Source organism: Crocodylus siamensis, chromosome 3 (assembly GCF_052110815.1).
Source record: "Crocodylus siamensis isolate JL-2025a chromosome 3, ASM5211081v1, whole genome shotgun sequence".
In the NCBI taxonomy this organism is placed as follows: Eukaryota; Metazoa; Chordata; order Crocodylia; family Crocodylidae; genus Crocodylus; species Crocodylus siamensis.
This window is the reverse complement of record NC_143397.1, coordinates 246,475,581-246,498,213: the sequence shown is the minus strand read 5'-3', so window position 1 is coordinate 246,498,213 and position 22,633 is coordinate 246,475,581. Positions and strand designations below refer to the sequence as shown.

Sequence of the window (22,633 nt, the reverse complement as noted above, 5' to 3'; positions counted from 1 at the left end):
CTGCACTCTGCTAACATTGCATTTAATTGCTTGTCTGCAGGGACCCCAAAATGGTTTTGAAAGTCAGTGCTTTTCAGGGTGCAGTGCCCGCTCCTTTGTCTTTTGCTCCTGGATGACCTTGGATTTCACTATCCTGTAGCACAGAGGTACTCAATCTTTTGGCCTCTCAGGCTGGATGAGCGGTGTGCGAATGCTCCACAGGCTGGATTGGGCCCCAAACACCAGGATCAGGCTCTGTGCTACCTCTGCCAAGTTCCTTGCAGCAGCATAGGGCCCCCATCGGCCCTGTAACACCCCAGTTTGCCCAGCACAACCAAACCAGCATGCAGGGCTCCCCATGGGTCTGGAAATTTGGCAGCAGGACAGCAGCACTTATCTGCCACTGCTTTCCCCCAAGGGGAATCTCATGAGTTGGATGACACATGTTTACGGGCCAGATTTGATCTGTGAGCTGGGGGTTGAGCACCCCTGTTGTAACATTATTAGCATAGAGCTGACCAAGTGATCCAGAGCACTTTACATGCACCGTTTCTTTCTTCTTTCGTTATTATTTACAACTCCACACATCTCTACCAGCAAAAATCTTTATATTTTCTTCCAGGTTGTTGATAACATAAAATGCATTTCTGTACTGAAGCCTGTCTTAAAGACCTGCTTCTGCAGGTCTGCCCAGAAAGGATCTAGCTGATTTATAACGCCCAGCTCAAGATGTATCCAAACAACATTTTGGCTACTATGCATCTCTTTCCTTCCACCTCTGGCTGCTTTCTGTCTGACTTTGGACTGTAAGCTCCTTGGAAGAGGGATTGGAAGGAACCTAGTGTAGGACACTGGAGAATATGTCACAAATCTCTCCCCTTTGCTGCCTGATCCATGGAGGTTGAGGGTCTGTCTGAGCCCCAGTTCCTGGCTCTTTATCTCACATTGTTGAGACTGATTCTGGAGACCTCCAGCGTCAGTTGAAGAGGTTGATGTCACGCTATTACATGTTGGATGCTGCCAGAAGCATGCAATAAATAATAATAATGGAGCATAATGCCTCATCCGGCCAACTCACATCCTATAGTGCTCCATCTGGCAATGTTCCCCCTGACAGCAATGGGAGTTTTGCAGAGAGCATGTGGAGGAGCAGGGCTCTTTGTATCAGCACCACCAATGATGTTGGGACCACCCCTATCTTTGTGCCCAGTTTAAAGCCCCCCTGGAATTGTTGGCTCGACTGGTCTTAAAACACGCTTTTGTGCTGAAGTTCTTCAAAATGGCTGTCTGTGTTGTTGTTCCAGGATGTGTGCACGCGCGCGTGTATGGAAGAGGAGAAATGCTAAACTTTTTCTTGTATTAAAGTGGAGTTTTTCTTTTAAAAATGAATCGAAAAACTCTGGAAACCTTTCCCCATCAGAAAATAACAAGTTAGCGCCGGTCAGATATAGGGCTTAAATTGCTTGGTGGTCTTTCTTGCAAAATTTGTAGCTGAAATTAAATTTTGAGTTTAACATTAACAACATCTCTTTTCCTCTTGTCTGAGGTATAAAAGCCATCCGAGCTGTTAGACTTGACTATTCCTCATCCACTGCTGTTCAATGTGGGCACAACCCTCTGATAATGGAAATAATTTACCACCTGCAATGAAAATAATTTACTCTTCTCACTTGGGTAGGAACATTCACTTTTGCAACATGAAACTGATGAATTGGTCAGCAATAAATTCTTCCTTCTCCGCTTCCCATGTACGGGGGGATTGAAGGTTGACTTAGCGCTCGCTGTCAGTAGCATTCCTCTATTTTCAAAGCACGACACTATCTTGACTAATCATCATTGCTTCCCAGTGATGCCGGGAGGCACCGTTCCCATTTTACCGAGGCAGAACAGAAATTGGGAATAAATGGCTTGATTATCAGAGCTTTTCAGGTCCCAGCAGTGATTTTAGCTGTAAATGAGTTGTCCAAACAACCCCTCAAGTCATTAGCTGGGAGTGGAATATGCACATCTCTGGCTATCCCTTTCCTGCTCAGATAAGATGGGTTATTAATGTATTTGCTTTGCTTATAACAGTTTGGTGATATCAGATCATTTCATTTCCATTGCTGATCTTCAACGCGTGAAGTAATGTTGCACCTCTTCCTGCTGCCTGCTAGATATTTTTTTTAAAGCAGTTGTATTCATTTGTGTAACAACAGGTGTGGTGGCTGTGAAAGTCAAAAAGCCGATAAACCGTGTTAACATTTTATTACCTGGCTTCCACGTAGTCTCTTGCAAATTGGGGTTTGTGGCAGAGTCCTGGAGCCGGGAAGACCCGTGGGTGACACAAGAGCCCGATGGAGCAGCTCTGCGGGTCTTCCTCTCTACAACCGGCAGGGTTGGGTTGTTTCCTTTTGAAGGTCCAGATATGGAAATATGTATTATGGATTACTTTTTCCATATCTGGACCTTCAAAAAGAAACTCTACATTCTTCTTTTTGAAGTATCTATCTATCTATCTATCTATCTTTAGCTATTTCTCTGTTGTATATTGATTTTCATTACATACATATAAAAGGATCTCTATTTAGATCTATCTATCTATATAGCTATCTATCTATCTATAAAATAAAAGTATCTATATATAGAGAGAAACTCTTTGAAGGTCTCCAATATATGTGAGAGAGAGAGATATATACACATACATACACATGAAAGTATTATGCATATGGGGGAATATTAAATATTATGCATGGGGGAATATTAAATATCTGATACATTATATATATATCTGTATATCTATATAGATACAGAGAAGTATATTATCTTTATTTTCCAGTATATCATATATTTTCCCATATGTGTGTGTGTGTGTGTGTGTGTGTGTGTAGATATTATGTATGTATGTGTGTATATACCTAGGAGAATATGTATGTGAGCACACCCATGGCATCACAGCCAGTTAGGGTGGGAGGGGTCCATGCGTATATCAGTACTGGGAGCGGGGGTGCACACGCGTGTACAGTGCAGGAGAGAACAGGGGCATTCGGGTGTGAGTGCAGGTGTGAGTCTGTGTGAAAACACCCGGGGGGACGTGTGTGTGTGTGTGTGCGTGCACGCGCAGGGTGACAGGCGCCCCGCCCCCGGGCTTCCCCCGCGGGGGGAGGGGGGCACAGGCCGACCGGGGGAGGGGGGAATCCCCGGCCGCCCCCCCGCAACGCCAACGGCCGTCCGCCCCCACCTGCCGGCCACGCCCCTCTCCCCCGCGCGGCGCTGTGAGTGCCCCCCCCCCTCCGCCGCGCGGCGGGGCGGTGCCACGCCGCCATTGGCTGTCCGCGCACAAGGGGCCCCGCCCCGGGGGCTCGGCCGGGCCGGGTTCCGCGCGGTCCCGCCGCCGCCGCGCTCCCCGCCTGCCTGCCTGCCTGCCTGCGCGAGGCGGCGCGGCCTGTGGCGGCGCGGGCGCGGGCGCGGGGGGACCATGGCCCTGGGGCTGCCCGGGCTGCCGCTCCGCCAGCATGGGGCTGAAGGCGCGGCCGGCGGCGGCGGGCGGGCGCGGGCCTAGCGGCGCGGAGCCCGGCGCGGGCGCGGGCGCGGACAAGGACGGCGCGCGGCTGCTGGAGGGCGCGGGGCGGGACGGCCGCAGGAGCCCGCCCGGCCTGGCGCTGCTGGCCCGCAGCCCGCTCGGCCGCCCCGCGCCCGCCGCCGCCCACCGCGCCCGCTGCCGCCGCGCGCAGACCCTCATCTACGACGCGCTGGAGCGGCCCCGCGGCTGGGCGCTGCTCTACCACGGCCTCGTGTGAGTCCCCGCGCCGGGCGGGCGGGCGGGCGGGCGGGGGAGCGGGGCGCGGGCTGGCCCGTGCCCACCCGGGCGAGCCGCGCACCTGCGCGTCCTGCCGGAGCGGCGTCTGCCCCGGCACCTGCGCCTGCGTCCACCGTCCCGCTCGCCGCTCGCGTGCCCGCATGTACAGCTGCAGCCGTGCCTCCCCTGCCCGTAGCGTCTGCAGCCCTCAGACTTCCAGGTCTAGCAGTAGCTGTACCGGTGCGGTCTGCTTCCGCGTCTGTATGTGTAACTATAGCCGTACCTATCTCTCTCCCACCTATGGCTATCGCTGTGTCTGTACCTGCCCGGGCCAGAGCTGCACCTGGATGTACAGCTATAGCTGTGTCTATCCTGCCCATAGCCGTAGCTGCATCTGCATCTGTCGTAGCTATAGCTATATCTATCCTATCTACAGCTGTATCTATATGTCAGACCTATAGATATAGCAGTATCTGTACCTGCCCAGTCTAGATCTGGAGGGATAGTTATAGCTGTATCTGCTCTGCCTATAGTTGTAGCTGTTTCTGCACCTGTATGTATAACTAGAGCTGTATCTGTATCTATCCTACCTATAGCTGTGTCTACATCTACCATAGCTATAGCTGTAGCTTGTATCTATCTAGTCTAGTTCTGCATCTGTATGTATAGCTATAGCTGTATCTCTGCTTCCTAGAGCTGTATCTGTATGCATAGCTAGAGCTGTAGCTCTACCTATATAACTGTATCTGCAGCCACCATACCTATAGCTACAGCTGTAATTGCACCTATAGCTGTATCTACATCATGCCTACTGCTACAGCAGTGTCTGTACCTATCCAGTCTAGATCTGCATCTGGATGTATAGCTATCGCTGTATCTATCCTGCCTATAGCTGTAGCTGTATCTGCATCTATCATAGCTATAGCGACAGCTGTATCTATCTAGTCTAGATCTGCATCTGTATCTCTGTCATGCCTAGAGCTGTATCTGCATCTATAGTTGTATCTGCTTCTCTCATGCTTATAGTTATAGCAGTATCTGTATCTATCTAGTCTAGATCTGCATCTCTGTGTACAGCTACAGCCAGATCTATATGTATTGTACCTATAGCTGTTTCTGCATCTGTAGGCATATCGACACCTGTCATGCCTATAGTTATATAGCTGTATCTAAGGAATATCTGCATCTGAGGTACACTATAGATGCAGTTATAGATTAGATGGATACAGCTGTTGCTATAGATAATCTAATCTGCATCTGCATCTGTATCTTTAGGTCTAGCTGTATCTATTTCTATCATACCTATAGCTGTATCTGCATCTATAGCTATAGCAATATCTCTCATGCCTATAGCTCTAGCTGTAAATCCATCTCTCCAATCTGCAGCTGTATCTACATCAGCCTCTGCTGCCCTGAAGGGGGTGTCCAGGCTTTCCCCGAGAAGATGTGGCTTGTGCTGCTGTTTTGCTTTCTCATTCTAGGCTCTTTCAAACTTGCTCTCTGCCAGGAGAAAATAGCAAGGGGCTCAGGACTGGCTGCAGTTCTGCTGGTCTCATGGTTTTGCCAGGGTCAGGAGCTGCTAAATAGCTTCTCATTTATCTTTGGAGCCTTCATGCCATTGTACAAGTGCGTTCTCTGGGATGCACATGTTCAAACCTGGGTATTTTGTGCAAGTGGAGAAAGCCAAAGCTACAAGGGCTCATTCTAACAGATTTTCTAAGGATCAAAGTGCTGAAGGGGACACTGCCAGCTTCATTTTAGCATAACATGTTTTTCACCACGTTTCACGAACTGTTGGCACCCTGAGCCCAATAAAAATGCTACATCAGGCTCCAAAATAAAAGCAACCAGAGTTGTTTTCCAATAAACAGCCATCCTTCTGCAGTGCATGCATCGAAACCGTTGCAGCAGTAGGGACCATCAAGTCTCAGATCAAAAGCAAAACTTGACTCTAGCTGGTTTTCCTCATCCAAACTGAGAAATGTAACAAGCAGAGAACAAATAGCAATCTTTGTATTCTACCCTTTGCCATTCATAGCCTCTCAAAATCATCAGAGCTGATCTCAGTAAGAGAAACCCAAATTTGTTTACAGCATGTGTTTCTTAAATGGACAGTGTCCCTTTTAAAATGCATTTTGTTTCAGAACCTTGTCTGGATGTGCCGGCAAAACTGGGTGGAAATCAGGTGTTGGTTTTAGGAAAGGCTGTGGTGTCCACCAAACACATTCTGACTTGAGCAGAGGGTACTGAAGTTGGTTGATTTATCAGACAATGAAAGTACTCTAGTCTGTGTAGACTGCAGGCTTGTGGCTGGATACTGCCAACTCTTAATTCTGGGACTGGATTTTCCTTCTGTGAGTTCAACCCATTGAGCTTAGGGCTGTGATCCTTCACGGATGCGCCTGGGTGCTGTGCCTGAGGAAGGGGTGCAAGATCATCTTCAGTGCTGAGAAGACTCTTTGTGGTTGTACAGTGACTTACTGCTAAACCCTCCTTCCCTCCCATTACTTTATTTCTATCCTTTCCCTGATATATGTATGGTAAGGACACGCATGTGGTTTTAGGTGTCTAGTTACTAAGCCCTGGTTAATATGACATTTATTGGTTTGCTATTGCAGCTATTTTACCTTGGGAAAATGTATGACGGTCGGCATTGGGGCGTGTTCTGAATTTGGGAGAACTGCTTTCTCTGCAGGCTTTAGCCGCTCCTTTCTGCTTGGTTTTTTGTAACCAATGGATTTTGGTTTCTGAATTTGAGATGAGTGACTTTAAAACATGAGGCTTTGGGAAGCCTGTGTGCAATTACCTCCATTTTGCATGCAGTCCCGTGTCCCTAGAGTCTATCCGTCTGTGATCCAGTCTTGTTTTATTTAAACCACTTCTTAAATCCCATGCATACAGAGCTCTCTAAAAACATTAAACAAGCCTCCTGAATTACCTTCTTTGGAGGTAACACCATGTACACCAGTGACACTGTGGCAGGACTTCCAAGTGGTTATATTTAAGAGAAAATGCACCGCCAGTCAGTAGAATAGCTGTAATATCTACCATCGCTTGAATGGATGCCATATAAAGTGAAGCCCTGCAGTGGCATTTCTGAATTGATAAAAAAAATTTGGTTTATCTTTGGTGTAAAATTGAAATTATTCTGCACAAAGTGGACTTTTCATCCAAAACCTTTTCACCGGTAACCCCTTTTTCCACTGAAATGTGCGGAAAAATTTCTATTGGTGTTCTTCCATAAAGTGGTTGTGTCAGACATCTTTCCTCCCATTTACAATCCCATAACATCCCCGTGGCAGCCGTAGCAATTCCTTACTTGAGAAATGTATAGTAGGGATGTGTATTGGGTGAGGTTTTTGAAGGAGCTCAAGGAGGGGCTGACTGCATCCACAGAAGCCAGGGGTAAGACTCCCACTGATCTTAAGGGGAACAGCACTCTTGAGAATCGCATTATAGATGCCATTTCTGCTTCCTTTAATGCTGCTTAGCCATTAGAAACAGAGGGCCTATAAACACATGGCCAGGCTTGTTATCTTTGTAGTCAGCAGTTCGCCTAAGTGGCCCATCTGGCTAGTATGGTTAAGGCATTTTAGTTTCTGCAGTCAGCAGCCCACAAGGGCATCATGTGGCCAACATCATGTCCAGCCACCTTTGACTCAACAGCCCAGATGATCCATTTACTGTTAGGTTAACTAGGGACAACTGTCAGCACAAGTTCAGACGGCAGCCCAAACTTATACCTCGGGTGCCATAGCAAGGCACTTTAATCATTCTGCCATAGCTGTGATCACCACCATTAGCTCACCTTGAACTAGGGGTCATAGCTAGGTGGTCTCTGGCATGGTGGCCCCATTCAGGCTGGGCTGGTGCCTTATGATTAATGTATGGCATGAAGTTTGGCAGTGGCCATACAAAAAGTCTTAAGGACAAGGCTTTACACAGAAGTCATTAGTGCCTTGTACTTGTCATTAATTGCTGTTTAATTATGAAGACCAGTTAAAGTTATAAAAATACACCAACTGCAGAAACTTCCCAGCTTCATGAAGGGTTTTTAAACCCGAAAACTTGCTTAGATTTTTGCCCAACTACTTAAATTAGTCTAATAAAACATATCAGATTCACCCAAAAAACGTTGTCTGCATAAAAACGCAAGGAACACAATCGTTTCCCTCAGAGAGATTTCAGTGTCACTAAACCAAAATGTTGAAATGTCAGATGTCAACGCTAAAACATTCATGATATGTAAGTCTTTTGGATTCATGTTTAAGCTTTTCTCTAAAATCACAAGGACTAGAAATGTATTTAAAAAGCACCAGTTAAACAAGTAAGCAACCCCCCTCCCCTTCCTCTTCTTTGAGATTTGTCATCTAATCCATTGACTCCAGGAACTGGGCTTTTAAGACCATTACTCAATATTGAAGGATGTGGCAAACCAGCAAATTTCAAGCTGTGTTTTGATCTTCAGTAGAAACTCATGAAAGGAAAGGGAGACATTATACTGATTTTGTAAGTGTTTGTGGTTTTGAGTGCTGGAATTGTACACTCAAACAAGCTACAACAAAATTTGTAGCCATGCTCTGTTTCATTGAAAATTAGTGGAACTCAGCCCATAACTGTCCAAGTTCCATTTTTTTCAACAAACAACAACAAAAAAGGACTCGCCTCATCAGCTACTGTAAATGGCATTGTTATAGACCTGTCAGGTGCTATGTCAGTTATGAGAGGCAGCCACTGGTTGAACTGGGAACGAAACCCTCCATGTGCTTTGATCCCACTGGTTGAATAGATGTGAGCCAATTCAAGTGAAGCCACTTGAATACCACTAATGGCAAACAGGAAAGAGTTCGACACTCAAGTACCTCTCCCAGTGCTATGCACCTCTCAGGAATGACTTGGGTGTCATAGTACCTACAATCTGAGTTCGTATTCAAGGATCCATCAGGGAGAAGTTGCTGAAATTAGCATCAGGATTTTGTTCTGTGTCTCTAGCGTTGGATTCTTTCAGTCTGTAATGACACCTGAATTTTCCTGGGTGCAATCAATTTGGGCTATCTGGAGGGAAGGAGCTCTTATTCCGTACATGCGCATGGGTTTTATTGTGACTGAACCAAGAGAGGGTTTCTAGAAAAGCCCAGTGGATATCTGCACCCTCTCTGTGTTTTAATGCTTCTGTAACTCCTGAAGTAGTATTAAAAACAAATCTGGTAGAAAATTAGGGAGTTACATATTAGACCCTGCTCTCTCTCTTCTGGTATAACTCAGTCCTACCAACCTCCCACCTGTATACAAACATGTATATTTGGCATGGAAAAAACAAATATTGCTTTGGGATACGTGTGCCAAGCTTTCCTAAAGGCTGATTATTACTGTTATACACATCTTTAAACAGGATCTGCCCTTAAGTAGTTTGGATCCAATTTAGCAGCTATAAAAAACTTGTTTTAAACGAAGTCAAAGGATTGAATACTTGGGATAAGTTAGTTGATGCTCTGGTCTGAAGCAGATTGGGTCAGGAGCCATAGTGACACAGCCATGCTACTAGGGATGGTCAGATACTATCCACCTTGTAGAAAAACCTATAAATAAATAATAGTGTTTATTCCTTTTATTTAATATCTCTTCTTGTTGTGGATAGCACTTTTCAGAGAGATGAAGATATGGAGGCATTGCTTCTACAATTGCTTCTGGCAGATACAGTATTAAAAGGGATAACTTTAAATAATAATAGCTTTATAGAGAGTATGGTTCAAGAATCATTAAATATATGCTGCCTTCTGTCTCATTTTAAAACAATCCCCGGGAGGCTTATCAACATGTGTGTAGGAAGGGACACTGAAAGAGTTTTAGGCTCAGATTGACCTATTTTGGCAATGGTCCCCTTTGAAAGACCTTCCAGGCCGGATTGGAGTACTTCCTTGTGACTTAATCCAGCAAAGAATTTAAACAAGTGCTTAATTTCAATTACAAGCTAGTTCCTAGGGAAACCAATCTAAATAGAGTAGAAGTTGGTTTTCAAACTTTTCTTCATTTCTGAACTTGTAAAAAATGTCGAATGGAGGTGCAGATCCCTCTGAATTGTAAGTGTGGATATTCATATCCTTTTGATCGCAGTTGTGTTTCACAAACCTCTTAGACATAATCTGTGGACCCCAGGGAACTACTGGGGTTCCAGGTTTCAGCTGAGTAGAGCGAGGGACTTCTATTGCGCGCTGGTATAGGGAACGCTGTTGCCAGAGGCGTAGCAAGTTCTTTCGGTGCCTGGGGCAGAGGAGGGGGGTGGGATTATGCTGATCACTGGCAAGCGGCAGGGGGATGGGGGGAGCAGGTGGGAGCAGAATCTTATCTGCCCCCACTCTCTTAACTCAGACACCTGGGGACTGCTCCTGGTGCCTTGTTTGCTCCCTCCCCTACCTCCCCAGTGCAGGGCTATGCCTTTCATGGCAAAGTCTCCCAGGAGGGGAGGCATCATTCTACTTGCCTCCCTCCCCAAGTCCACCACTGGGCATAGGGCTGGGCTGAGCAGGGCTGTGCCTGCCATGGTGAAACCTCCTGGCAGAAAGGGGCCATACTAGTGCATCTCTAAGTTGGTGCCCGGCGCAAGTGCCCTGCTGGCCTCCACTTAGTTATGCTACTGGTTGTTGTTGCATTTGGGCCAGTTCCCCTGATGTTTCACTGCCAGACCTCCATGAATGCTACTAAAGAGAAGATGCTATGGGTGTCTGCACACGTGCTCTGGGGTGGGGGTCCCTTTAGAGTGGCTCTGAGAGCTGCTCTAATTAAAGCACTTACAATGTCTTGTATATTCAGCGTCCTACACTTCAAAATGGCAGCAGGGGTGCTTGAACTTAAACTTGTTTGATGAGCCTTAGTTAAATTGCCCCACCGTCATTTTGAAGCACGGGGATGCTGAATAGACATGATGTGGTGGCTGCTGGAGTGTGTTAATTAGCACACTCCAGCAGACTTGATTTAATAGCATGTGTCGGAGCAGACATCCAGCGTGTGTATAGGTGCCCTACTTTTTTCTACCTCCCCCTCGCTTTTTGCTTTTGAGGAGCCTCTCAAGGAACAGCTCTGCGGCATTTAGCAATTACTCTGATCTGGTTACTCTGCAAGCTTTGGTTAGCAGATATATATGAGCTAATGGTGGGAAAGGATCATCCCTCCAAGCCGACATAGCTCTATCAGAAACACCAAGTGCAGAAAGTAGCTTTTGTTGGATTAGTTTGTGTCATTCAGGGAGGTGGTGCATCTACACCAGATAACACAACCAGCAGGTGCTGCATCTCCAGTAGGAGGTTCAACCGACACAGTGATGCTGGCTCAGCTACAGCTGCAGAGGTGCTGTAGTGTAGGTGATCCAAGAGCCAAGTAGTGTGACTCCTTCAGAAGAGGAGGTCTCCTTCAATCCTTACCTTTGGTTCCAGCAGCTGATCGTTGCAGAACACGAGCCTCTGCACAGCACAGCAGCTGCTTCCACCTAGATCTGGAGAGGCCCTTGTAAAGATGCAGCGCCCCACAGACTTCTAGGCTGCCCCTAATGCTGCCCTCCCCAAGCATCGCTCCTAGGTATACCCACCTGGAATAAATAAGTGGGGGCACTTTAATTAAAGCTCATCAAACAAACTTTGGTTCAAGAGCCTCTGCTGCCATTTTGAAGTGTGGGATGCTGAATACACGTGATGCTCTAGGTGCTTTAATTAGAGTGGCTCAAAAGGGCTCCCACCCCACCCCAGAGCATGTGTATAGATGCCCACAGGGTCTTCACCTTAGTAGCAGTCGTGGAGGTCTGACAATGAGACATCGGGGGAACTGGACCAAATGCAGCAACAACTGTTAGCATAACCAAGTGGAGGCCAGCAGGGCACCGACTTAGAGGGCACCGGTGTCTATCTAAGTGAACAAACTGTGTACTACTTGTATGCCACCGTTTGTACGTTGTAGAATAGCTTGTGTTTACTCCTGGCTTAACCAACCTCCCTTTAATGCAGCTAATCCTGAGACATGCTAAGCACCTGACTGTGATAGGAGCCCAGCACCTCTCAGGGTGAGGCTTGCTCTTTTTGCCAGCCTCCTCCTGACTGTTTTTGTTGAACTCGATCTTAAGCTCCCTCCAGCTTGTCAATATGTTTCTGTGCAGCACTGCAGGTGTGGCTCCAGCACAGCTGCCCTAGGAAGTTTTCGAGGCTGTGACATGACACTGCTGCGTATCACCCAAGATTGTCTCTGTGATATTTCCTTACTCATCGCATAATATGCTTGTACCTTACTGGTAGCTTTGCTGTTAACTCTGCATTTCATTTGATATCTATATTTTCTGCATTACTACTTATCAATGAATATGTATTTTGAATGCCTTCTGATTAGCTGGGTTTGTCAAATGGTATCTGCGTTATTTTAGGCTCGTGTTTTGAACCTAGGTCCTTTCTATGTTTTTCCTGCTCTCAGTGGTGTCTGCAACTCCTCCTAGTTCCATATTATCTGCAAATCTCATTAGTATACAATTTGTTCACTTTGATAGATTAATGAAGTATTTAATAAAACTGGAACTAATGCAATTTCTGCAGCACTTCACTAGATACTGCACCTCGCCACTCATTTAATCCACTTTTATTTATTATTTATTTAACATTGTGAAGCCAAATTTCACTTCACGTAAGGGGGTTCGTATCCAGAATGTCCTGAATTAATATCGGGAGTAGAATATTTTGAGGCACCGACTCCATTGCTTTATCAAATCTGAACCTCAAGCATCTATTTGTGTTTCTCCCTCTATAACTAACTGTTGCATTACAGTTTTGTATTTGCTTTATTTCTAAGAGATCCATATCGACATATTCTGTATCCCAGGCTGTTTGTGTGTTTGATAATTTTTTTAGAAAATTCAGCCCATTAATGGAAATAAATCCATGGTTTTATTCCTGTCCTTTATTAAAAAAGCCAAAGAATACTGAAAGTTAAAATACCCACCTTTCCTAAATCCCATTTCTCAGACATCATGGAGAACAAAGACGGTCATCAAATATAAGTTATTTCTGACCTAAGACTGAGGACCAGCACGTGAATTACGAAGTGAAGAGTGCCTCAAAGAATTTCTTTCTGTGCCTTCAGTCAAGCATGCCCCAAACTAGTGATCTCTGTTAGGGAAGGGCTACAGCAGCAATGGGGAAGGAGGTGGTCACTTAAAGAGGCCAGCTGGAAGTCAGTGGGCACGTCTGCACAAGACACTACGGCGCAGCAGCAATGAGCAACTGCACCGTAGTTCATTGCTATCATGCCGTAGCATTCCCGGACACTTATCACGCGGTGATGGTACTGCACAGTAGCTCGTTGCTACTGCACAGAAGTGTTGGGCAAAAACCATGTGACGAAGGTACTGTGCAGTAACACTGGTCACCCTGCAGTAACAACGGCTCAGTCTGCTGCATGTGTAGATGTGACCAGTTTAAACTCGCACGGAGGATTGATCCGGTGGGTTATTCTTAGCCAGCCAAAGTCTCCTGAGCTGTGTGTTTCAAGCTTCCCTTGAAGCCTGAAACAAAGCCATCCATGTTGTGCTTCATGTTCCTCAAACCAAGCTCTTTTAGGAATCAGTTTATCTATTGCTCACCTCTCATTGTGTTTGGCTATAACTATGGACATTAGAGGTGGGACATGGTGGCAGGGGGAAGGGCTTGAAGTTGGGAACAATATTGTAGGGTGGCAGCTGGCAGACTTCTCTGCTTGGGGCTTTTGGTGCCCAGGGAAGTTTTAAATGCACCTCAGGGGAGTAGGGGAGGAGCAGATTCTGCCTCCAACCACAAAGTTGGGCAGAGCTTCTCAGCGACAGCCTAGGTCAAGCCCAGATCTGGCTTTTGGATTTTCATTGCAAGTGGCTGGTGGGTCTGGGACCATTCCCAAGGCAGGCTGTAAGGTTGCCTGTATGTAGTAATGAAGATGCATCCTCACAGGATCTTAAACCAGTAGGCAAAAGCCACCAAGGAATATCTTGGTGACTGCCCATCATGCACCTTTTCAGAGGACCTTCCTGGAGGTCCTGTTCTCGCCTGCACTGAGGAGGGAACGAAAAGAACCGCTGGCTGAAGTTGGGGGGGACCGGGTGCAGGGCGGTACTGGCAATTACTGGAGGTGGAGCTCTGCTGGCATGCCTGCATGGATGTGGCTACTCCTGTGAGCGGAGCTGGGGGAATTTTATTAACCAGGGACTTGAGTGTGTGTGTATTTATATCTACAGTGGAGTCTGATTAAAGCACCAGCTGCCTCTTAGGACCATGATTTGGGACAAGCTCAGCACAGATTCAGTGGGGAATATTGCTACCTAGCAACCCTGTTTCTTCGGCATTTGGGTTTTGACCAGGTGACCATGCTGTTGCTTAGGCTCTGACAGCCTTGCAGTCCAGCCTGCTCCAGCACATGGCTGTGGAGAGAAGGGAGGGTTGTAACAGGGAGCAAGAAGAGGAGATCAGGAATTGGAGTCCTAGGTTCAATGGCCAGTGGTGCTGCTGACTCGCCTTCATGACCTTGGCATGAAGGTTTACTTTGACTTCTGTGCATGAAGTACCTAGGACGGTGACAGTACCTGATTCCAAGAGTGTTAACTGTTACATCCTGGATCCTGCAACTTGTACAAAAGCTGGTAGACTTCTGCACCGATACAGAGCTCTTCCTATTTTGGAATTCAGGTGTTTTAGAGATGAAATAGGTAAGGGTTTCTCATAAGGTGCTTTCTGCTGTTACCTGTGCCAGGGGTGTCAAAGATATGGCCCACAGTTTGGATCCCACCTGTGGAGACGTATCATCCAGCCCCCCAGTGCTACCTACAGGTCTTAGTGACCCACAGGTGGCATGCTGGGTTCATTGGATGGCCCTGCACGCAGTGCCCACTCCAGGTCACATCCCACAGCAGCAGCCACACATCCCCCTGACCTGTATTCTGGATGTGAAATCCTGCCCTTGTTGAAGGGAACAGCAAAACTGACCTTGCCTCCAGTGGGGTTAGAATTTCACTGTATACATTTACAGTGTATTATAGTTCCCATTTTCCTTTTCCAACAGGCGGGTCTTCCTTGTGCTGATCAGAGTTAACTGGCAGCCCAGATTTTTCACTCTAGGTCTCAAGGAATTAACTTGAACCAATAATGTTTCATGTTAACAAGCTTGAGCGGGGGAAGCCTCTCCGAATCCAGGATCCATAGCATTAATCAACGTCAAGCTATTTACAATTCCATTTTAAACACGGAAGCAGATGCTGTGAATGGCACCATACGAGCCATATTTGGACTTCTCTCTCCAAATCTTACCTCATTCACGTGGTTTTTCCTCTCTATATGATAGTGCTCTTGCCTCACGCCATGTACAGTAATGCTGTCAGAGAAGTCAGTTTTGGCATGTGGGTGCTCATCCCTGTTTCCTATTGTAGTGCAGAGTGTTACCCTATTGGATGTTCTCCAGTGCAGTGCTCTGTTTGGTTTTGAATTACACCAGCCCAGGACTGTCCAACTTTCAGATACCCAGGGGCTGCATGTCGCGTGGTTGCTCCCCTCTCCCCTGTGTGGGCTGTCCGGTGTTCTCCCCTGTACAGTGCAGGCAGCCCAGCTCCTTCCTTCTCTCAGCCATACAGGCAGCCCTGCTTAGCACAGCCAGTCTGGCTCCCCCCACGTGGCTGGGGAGAGGGGGTGGAGGGTTGCTGTGCATGTAGCATATACAAAAGCAGCTGCCTCCAGAGCGGTGGCTAATTACTCTGATATAACTGGCGTGGCAGGACCCGAGGCTGCCCCAGACATAAGCGTGGCCCTGTCTTGCTACACGTCTTTTGGAGATCTTTGCAGGGTGTAATAGAGAAATTCGGAGACGGGTGCAAAGTTGTTTAGGGTGTTGGATGGAACGATGAGTAGTAGGGCAGAATGAAGAAACAAAAAATTAGACTGATCGAGTAATCTGTGATCTGTGATCACCTGTCTTCACTGAGTTACTTTACCAGCAGTTAATTGCCAATATCCTTCAGGTAAGTAGGCCTCCAGTGAATGTTTGTTCCAGGGTATGAAACATTGGTTCTTATCCTACAAAGCAGTAGAGAGCTCTTTAATTTAGCAGACAGAGGCATAACAGCATTTGGAGGTTGCAGCTAGGTAAATTCAGACGAGAGCTGTGGTGCATGTTTTTAATGGTTAGAATAGTTAACTATTGGAATGACATATAAATAACGTGTCTGTAGGACTTTGTCTTTAAATCTAGCAACCACAAAACATAGGCTTGATTCAGAAGTTGCTGGGTGAGGTCCTCTGGTGTGTGTTACAGGTCAAACATGATGGTCCCTTCCTATCTGAGAGTCTATGATGGTATGATCGATCCAACATGGTGCTCGTGCTGTGCTGTCTGTGATGCCGTCCCTGAGAAGGGAGCCAGAGGGGTGAACGCATGCAAACCAGCATTGCTAACTTCCTGTGACTTCATAATCCGGTGGAGCAGCTGCTGGAGATCTGGGTTTACCAGGTGGGGTCACCCTAGCATCTGCAGAGATGGTCACTAGACCCATCTCTAGTGATGCTGACATTGCTGGAGCACCCCCTGCAAGCTTGGAGCTGTTTGCACATTGGGTATGGGGCATGGGGCCTGGCAGGGCAGCCACTGGGGGGTCTGGGGGAGCAGGGGGTGGGGCTGGGTGGGGCAGCCATCGGGAGGCTGGGGTGGGGCATGTGCGCCTTGTGGGGGGGGGGGCATAGCTCCTGCGGGGGCCATTTGGCCCTGTGGGGGGGACTATAGCCCTTGTGTGGGGGACACAGCCCCTGTGGGAGGGCAGCAAAATTCATGAGCCATGTATTTACAGTTCACTTTATTCTTATGATAGAGACAGTGGTAGGCTTCCACATTGCTTTAACACTGTAGATATATCAATAAAACATTGCCCAGCTGATTGCTGTCTCTATTTATAGTGGTCCTTTGTTTTACTTGTGGAGGAACATGGATTTGGTGGTATTTTACAGAGTGACTTTGGAATTTTTTTATCAGGGATTTTTCAGGTTTCCCAGAATTCCTGCTAGGGAGGCCTGTGGCAGGACCCTGCCTGCTCAGTGCTGGCACCTTGGACCCATCTGGCTGTGGCTGACCTCCTGGCCAAGTGGGGCCAGGAGGATATGCTTTGACCATTCAAAGCAAGCCACCACACCCAGAACATCTTCCATGCGATAGCTGCCCAGATGGCTGTGCAGGGGGCACACATGGCAGTAGTGCTGTACAGAGGTCAACCCTGCAACCTCAGCCACTAGCAGCTGTCCCAGAGGGGCAGATGTCTCTACTGGCTGTGCAGTCCCCATCTGGGTCTGGCAGGTGCGCAGCAGGTCACAGCCAGGCAGCAGCCCCCACTGCCAGACTGCTGCAGTGGGTAAAGGGTGCAGAGAACTCTCAGGGCTGCTTCAGCAGTCCAGCTGGCACAAGGGATAGTGTCCCCTGGTACCAAATGGCTGGGCCCTAGAAGCTCCCGAGAGCGAGTAGCTGTAGGCTTCTTGCCAGGGCTGGTTTTTGTACTGCTGGGGCCAGGACAGCTTTTCATACTGCTGGGGACAGCACAGGTGCTGGGCCTCGGCTCTATCTCCCCCTGGCTGCAGATCCAGGAGGAGCCAGGCAGAGTTATTTTGCCCCAAGTGGCACAATTTCCTTCACAACAAAGTACATGTCCAAGCATGTGAGTTGAGGCAAAAAGTCCTGGCTCAAATTTGCACCGCTTCTATTTGAGCTGCTGCTCACATGTTTGCATGTGTGGATGCACCCATGATAAGTGAGCCACCCATGTGATGTTGCAGTTGGTTAAGTGAGCAAATCTCTGGCTTGCATCCATAGATGGTTCTCAAGCAAATCCCAGGATGTCATCCTCCTGCTGTACTCAGACTTGGTGAGATTGCAGCTGGAGTACTGCGTCCAGTTTTGGGCTTCGCAGTTTAAAAAGGATGTGGAGAAACTTGAGAGTCCAGAGGAGAGAGACACACATGATCGGAGGTTAGGAGAACAGGTCTTATGATGAGAGGCTGAGAGCCATGGTACTCTACAGCCTGGAAAAGCGTAGGCTCGGGGGGACCTGGTGGCTGTCTATATGTATACAAGGGGCATGCATCAGGATCTGGGGGAATGTCTGTTCACCAGCATGCCCCATGGGATTACAAGGTCAAACGGTCTCATACTCCTCCAAAACCGTTTTAGGTTGGACATAAGGAAGAACTTCTTTACTGTGTTAGTCCCCAAGGCCTAGAACAGACTGTGGCCAGAGGTGATGCAAGCACCTACTCTGGACTCCTTTAAGAAATATTTGGATGTTTATCTTGTTGGGACCCTTTGACCCCAGCTGACTTCCTGCCCCTGGCGTAGGGGGCTGAACTTGATGATCTTCCGAGGTCCCTTCCAGCCCTAATGCCTATGAAATCAATTCATGTAAAGCTGTCAGCTCTGCTAAAGGAGATTAATTAAATGTGTTGACATATTTTTGGGTGTCTATCCAGTCTCCTGGCTGCTTGGCCTGGCTTTGCTGGGACATTTCACTTGTCCAGGCTTTGCTGTGGCCAAAAGAAAACTGTTTTATAGCTCATACAGTAAAAAAATAATCAAAATCAATGCTCCACCAGAGAGAGGCAGGGGCAGTGATGAATGCAGAGAAGAGAATTTAGCATCAGTACTGAGAAGAACATGTCCAAGGGAATCCTGTGATAAAGGAGGAGAGCAGAAAGGAAATGTGTGTGGAGAGAAAGAAAGGTGTCAAAGGGAGAAAGAAGGTAGAAAAGGGATAACAGGGCTAAAAAAGGTAAAATGGGGGGTAAGAACATGCAGGTGGAGGGCTACACTTGGTTACACTGGAAAAAAGTAACTAAAAGCATTAGGTGCTGATTTCATTTCATGAGGAAAGCCTTCGCAATGCATAACTGAACAGCTCTTCCTAATCTGCTAATACGTTTGTGTGTTATGTGAGATGAGGGGGCCTTGGTCTTTGTCATCCAGTTGGCCCAGACTGGCACCCTGGTTACTCTCACCAAATTAATGGAGCTATTCTTCACACCTGCTTTACGTTGCAGGGCACACAGGTTTGTGATTGACATTTGACTGCACCCGGTTAGCAAGGAATTAGCTTGACGTACAGATTTGGTACATGTTCTTTTGCCGGCTGGCATAGGGCCCAGCACACCAACAAAACCTCGGTTACAAACCAGTCATTTGTAGGGCCTCCTTCAAGACCCTCCCCTTTATTTTCTCTTTATCCTTCTCTCAAGGAACAGGTTGTCTCCACTGAAGAGAATAAGGAAACTCCCATAATTTCAGGATTTAGCAACAGAGCTTAGAAAGGTTAAAGTCAAGAGGGAGGTAGCAGGAGAAATGAAATGTGTTGAGTTGAAGCTATGCCCCTGAAGTACAGCATTGGTTTAGTAGTGTAGATAATAAGGGACTACTAAGCCAAGTGCATAAATTGGGCATTTCTTCTGTTTTTTAGCTGTGTTTCTGTTCCTTTCCCCTGCTGCTGCTCTTTGCCTATTCCTAGGGGAGCACTGAGACCCTAGTCCTTCAGTGGGTAGCAAGTGGTCACATGGCTGCAGCTGTGACATGTCCATCAACATGTCCCATAAACTTTGACATACTTGAGGACAACAGTGTCAGCCCACCAGCATTCAAGAAGCGTCAGTCAGGTTCCCAAGCCCTCGTGCAACGGCTTCAGAATAATACGATTAAATAAATATGGTCAGGACTCTTCTTCTTTGCCTTCTGGTTTATACCTGTTTGGGGTAGACTCTGCTCACATTCCCAAGCTTTTCTTTCTAACTATACGGTCTAGGAATTTCCTTGTATTTATTTATTTTTTTCCTTTTTCATTGAAAGCCACTTGCCTCCAGAAGCTGGCGTTTTGGGGGAAAAGAAGCGACCGATCATGTGACTCAGGAGCTGGGAATACTCAGAGAAGAGAGCATAAATGTAGAGCTGACTGGAGTGGCATGGTCTGGCTGCACTGTCACTTCTGCTGCTCTCACCATTTCTCTTGTGCTACCTGTGACGGGGTCGAAACAGATGTTGTCTGGTGTCACATTTGTACCATTGTAAAAATGCTGATGGTGGCACAGACAGGGAGCAAATAGATGTTCCTACCCTTTGTTGCAGTGCTTCAGAGGCAAATCAGTGGTGCAACAAAAGGTCCTAATGGACTCTGGTACTTTTATTGGGGCGGATGTCTATTAGCTCTATGGCAGGAGAGCACAGGCAGCTTGAGCTGTCCATACTCTCCGGCCACCTTGGAGGTGCTGTGGGGACTTGAGGACCTCTCAAGCCTGAGTGCCTGCTTGGCTTTCCCTGCTGACAGATGCCCCAGGGAATCATGGGGCACCTCTCCATAAGCAGGGAAGTCAGGGTTTCCTGCTTATGGAGACTTGTTTCAGGATCCCCAGGAGCAGGGAAAGCCTGCATGGCATAAGCAGGGAAAGTCTGCATGGTCCTAGCATGGAGGCATGCGACTTGGGGAATCCCTGGTATCCCGTACCTCCATGCTAGGACCTGCATCTGGGATCTCTGGGGTGTGTCAGGGTAAACAGGGAAACCCCGACTTCCTCTGCTAACCCAGATGGGTCCCTGGAGATCCTAGAAGCGTGTCTGGGTGAGCAGGGAAACCCTGAGCGTTCCCTGCTTGCCCACATCTACCCTTGGGATCTCTGGGGGTGCATCTGGGTAACTGGGGAAACCCAGACTTCCCTTGCTTATCTGGATGGGTCCCTGGAGATCCTGGGGGTACATACAGGTAAGTAGAGAAAGCTGCATAAGCATTTTCAGGGCTTGAGGGCCCCAATCCTGCTTGGGAATTTCTGGGATTCGCGGGACCAGGTCGTCGAGCCTTGGCAGACCACAGTGCCCTCAATGGGCAAGACAAGGGGTGGTGTGTGTTTTGCCCAGTGAAGTGGATCAGCTGTGCTGCAGCATACCTGCTTTGCTCTATTCGGTGACATCCATTTCTAGCCTGTTTTCCTGTCGTACCGCATCAGAGTGCAGGGCCTGTTGTAGGTTACTGCTTTTGTTTTCTGTGCAGTCCACAGGAAACTCCCCACAACCTTTAGGCTGGATTAAGGAAAGTCAGTGGCCATGTTTCATGAATCAACCAATCTATCATGAAATCAAGCTGCTGGGGGGAGATTAGTCTGTGTTAAAGCACCTTTTTTAAACCTCTGAAGCATTTATAAAATTTATAAGGGGAAATAAAATGACTCCCTGGGGATATACATCCATGTAATAAAACAAGTACATAGTGAATGCAACGGCTAAGCCTGTGTCTGCGCGATGACCTTCAGCCAGTGTTTCCCATTTGGATACAGCAAACAAACTGAAGTGACAACTACATTATTATTTATCTGTAATGCAGAAGCACATATGGGACCCAGTCGGAGCTTGGGGATCCTATAGTGCAAGGCACTGGGTGCACACATAATGAAAAAGCTCCCCTGCTGCAAAGAGCTTGCAGTTCAGAGCTTGCAGTTAGCAGGTAGCTCCAACATATACCTGGGAAGAGCATGATTTAACAGAGGAGTGGTTTCACGTAGTAGAATAAATGGCATACCTGCTACCTGGCCAGCATGAAGGTCTTTGCATGCAGCATCGTGAAGGTGAATTTCAAGGGAGATCCAAAGGAAGTTTGTTGCTGTGGCAAGTTTTTATAGGGTGCCTTCCATGTGCAAAGCAGAAGCTGGAAGAAAATGAACTAATAGACAAGAGAGGCTGGTGCCATTGGTGGACCAGAGATGGATGATATCACCTCTGGGGCGGGACTCGGGAGAAGTGCGTTCCAGACTGGGCTCCCTGTGTAGATAAAATTGCTATGGACTCCAATGTGGTTCTGTCTGCCTAAAGGCAGAGCAGTAGACGGGCCAGTTAACAACTGCTATGTATTTATTTCCAGGACAGTGGAGATGAAATATCATTTGAGAGAAGATTCCTTCCAGTTGTTCATACGCAGCAGTTCCCTCGGTCCATCGTATACGCTTGTCCTAGGCCTCCCTCTCACTTTGTAGTGATGTTGAGTCATGTGCTCTATACCCAAAAGCCTTTTCCAGGATAACTACCCTGTAAGCGGGTCACTTATCTTGCTGCCTTTTGCAGGACAGTTAGCTCCATTATTAGTTCTTAAGGCAGGGACGGGCAGTTATTTTTGCCCATGGGCCACTTAGGCAGTTCTGGAGAGCTGCCACAGGCCAGTCAGCACCCCTTCCTCCCCCCTGCCTCCCGCAACAGCCCAAAGCCCACGTGTGACCACCAGCAGTGCACAGCACCCAGCCCACCCGGCCTTTTTAGGCAGCCCAGGCAGCGGCAACTCTTTCTGGCTGCCACTGTCCCCAGGCCCAGCCCTGCTGTACTGGCAGGGACCTGCGCGCACAGCCCTGGCCCTGGCCCACCGCGCGCCACTGCTCAGCTTGGGCGGGTGAGTCTGGACCAGGCGCAGGGTGGGCTGGGTTGGGGCTGTGCACGCAGGCTCTGGCTGGTCCAGAGCTGGTCCGCTCTGCTGGGCTGAGTCTGGAGTAGGGGCGGGGCAGGGTTGGGGTTGTGCGCGCAGGGCCCTGCCAGTACCATGGGGCTGGGGCCAGCAGTGGTGGCTGCCCAAAGGAGCTGCTGCTGCCTCCTGGGCTGCCTAGAAAGGCAGTCCAGCTGCGGAGCCACCCCAACTCCATTGCATGCCTAGGAAGTGGCAAGATGGGACGGATGGCGTCTGGGCCAGGCAGGAGCAAGGGACCTGCCGTGGGCCGGACAAAGTCCCTCTGCAGGCTGGATCTGGCCCATGGGCTGTATTTTGCCCACCCCTGTCTAAAGGGGACAGACCCTCCTGTTACACACCCTCATCGGCAATGCTTTCAGCAAAGCCGTATATTA

The 22,633-nt window shown here is 48.0% G+C and overlaps 1 protein-coding gene across 3 annotated transcripts in view; it reads left to right on the top strand.

Moving 5' to 3' along the window:
* Positions 1 to 3,327: 3,327 nt before the first annotated feature.
* The window catches only part of KCNQ3 (potassium voltage-gated channel subfamily Q member 3), a 270,534-nt gene continuing 251,228 nt past the window's right edge, over positions 3,328 to 22,633 (top strand). The window contains exon 1 of one of the 3 annotated variants that reach the window (XM_090040667.1): positions 3,328 to 3,754. In XM_090040667.1, coding sequence (XP_089896793.1) covers positions 3,474 to 3,754 — 281 coding nt within the window. In that variant the 5' untranslated portion in view covers positions 3,328 to 3,473. The remainder of the gene's footprint in view (positions 3,755 to 22,633) is intronic. The other 2 variants (XM_090040668.1, XM_090040669.1) reach the window with 2 other exon arrangements.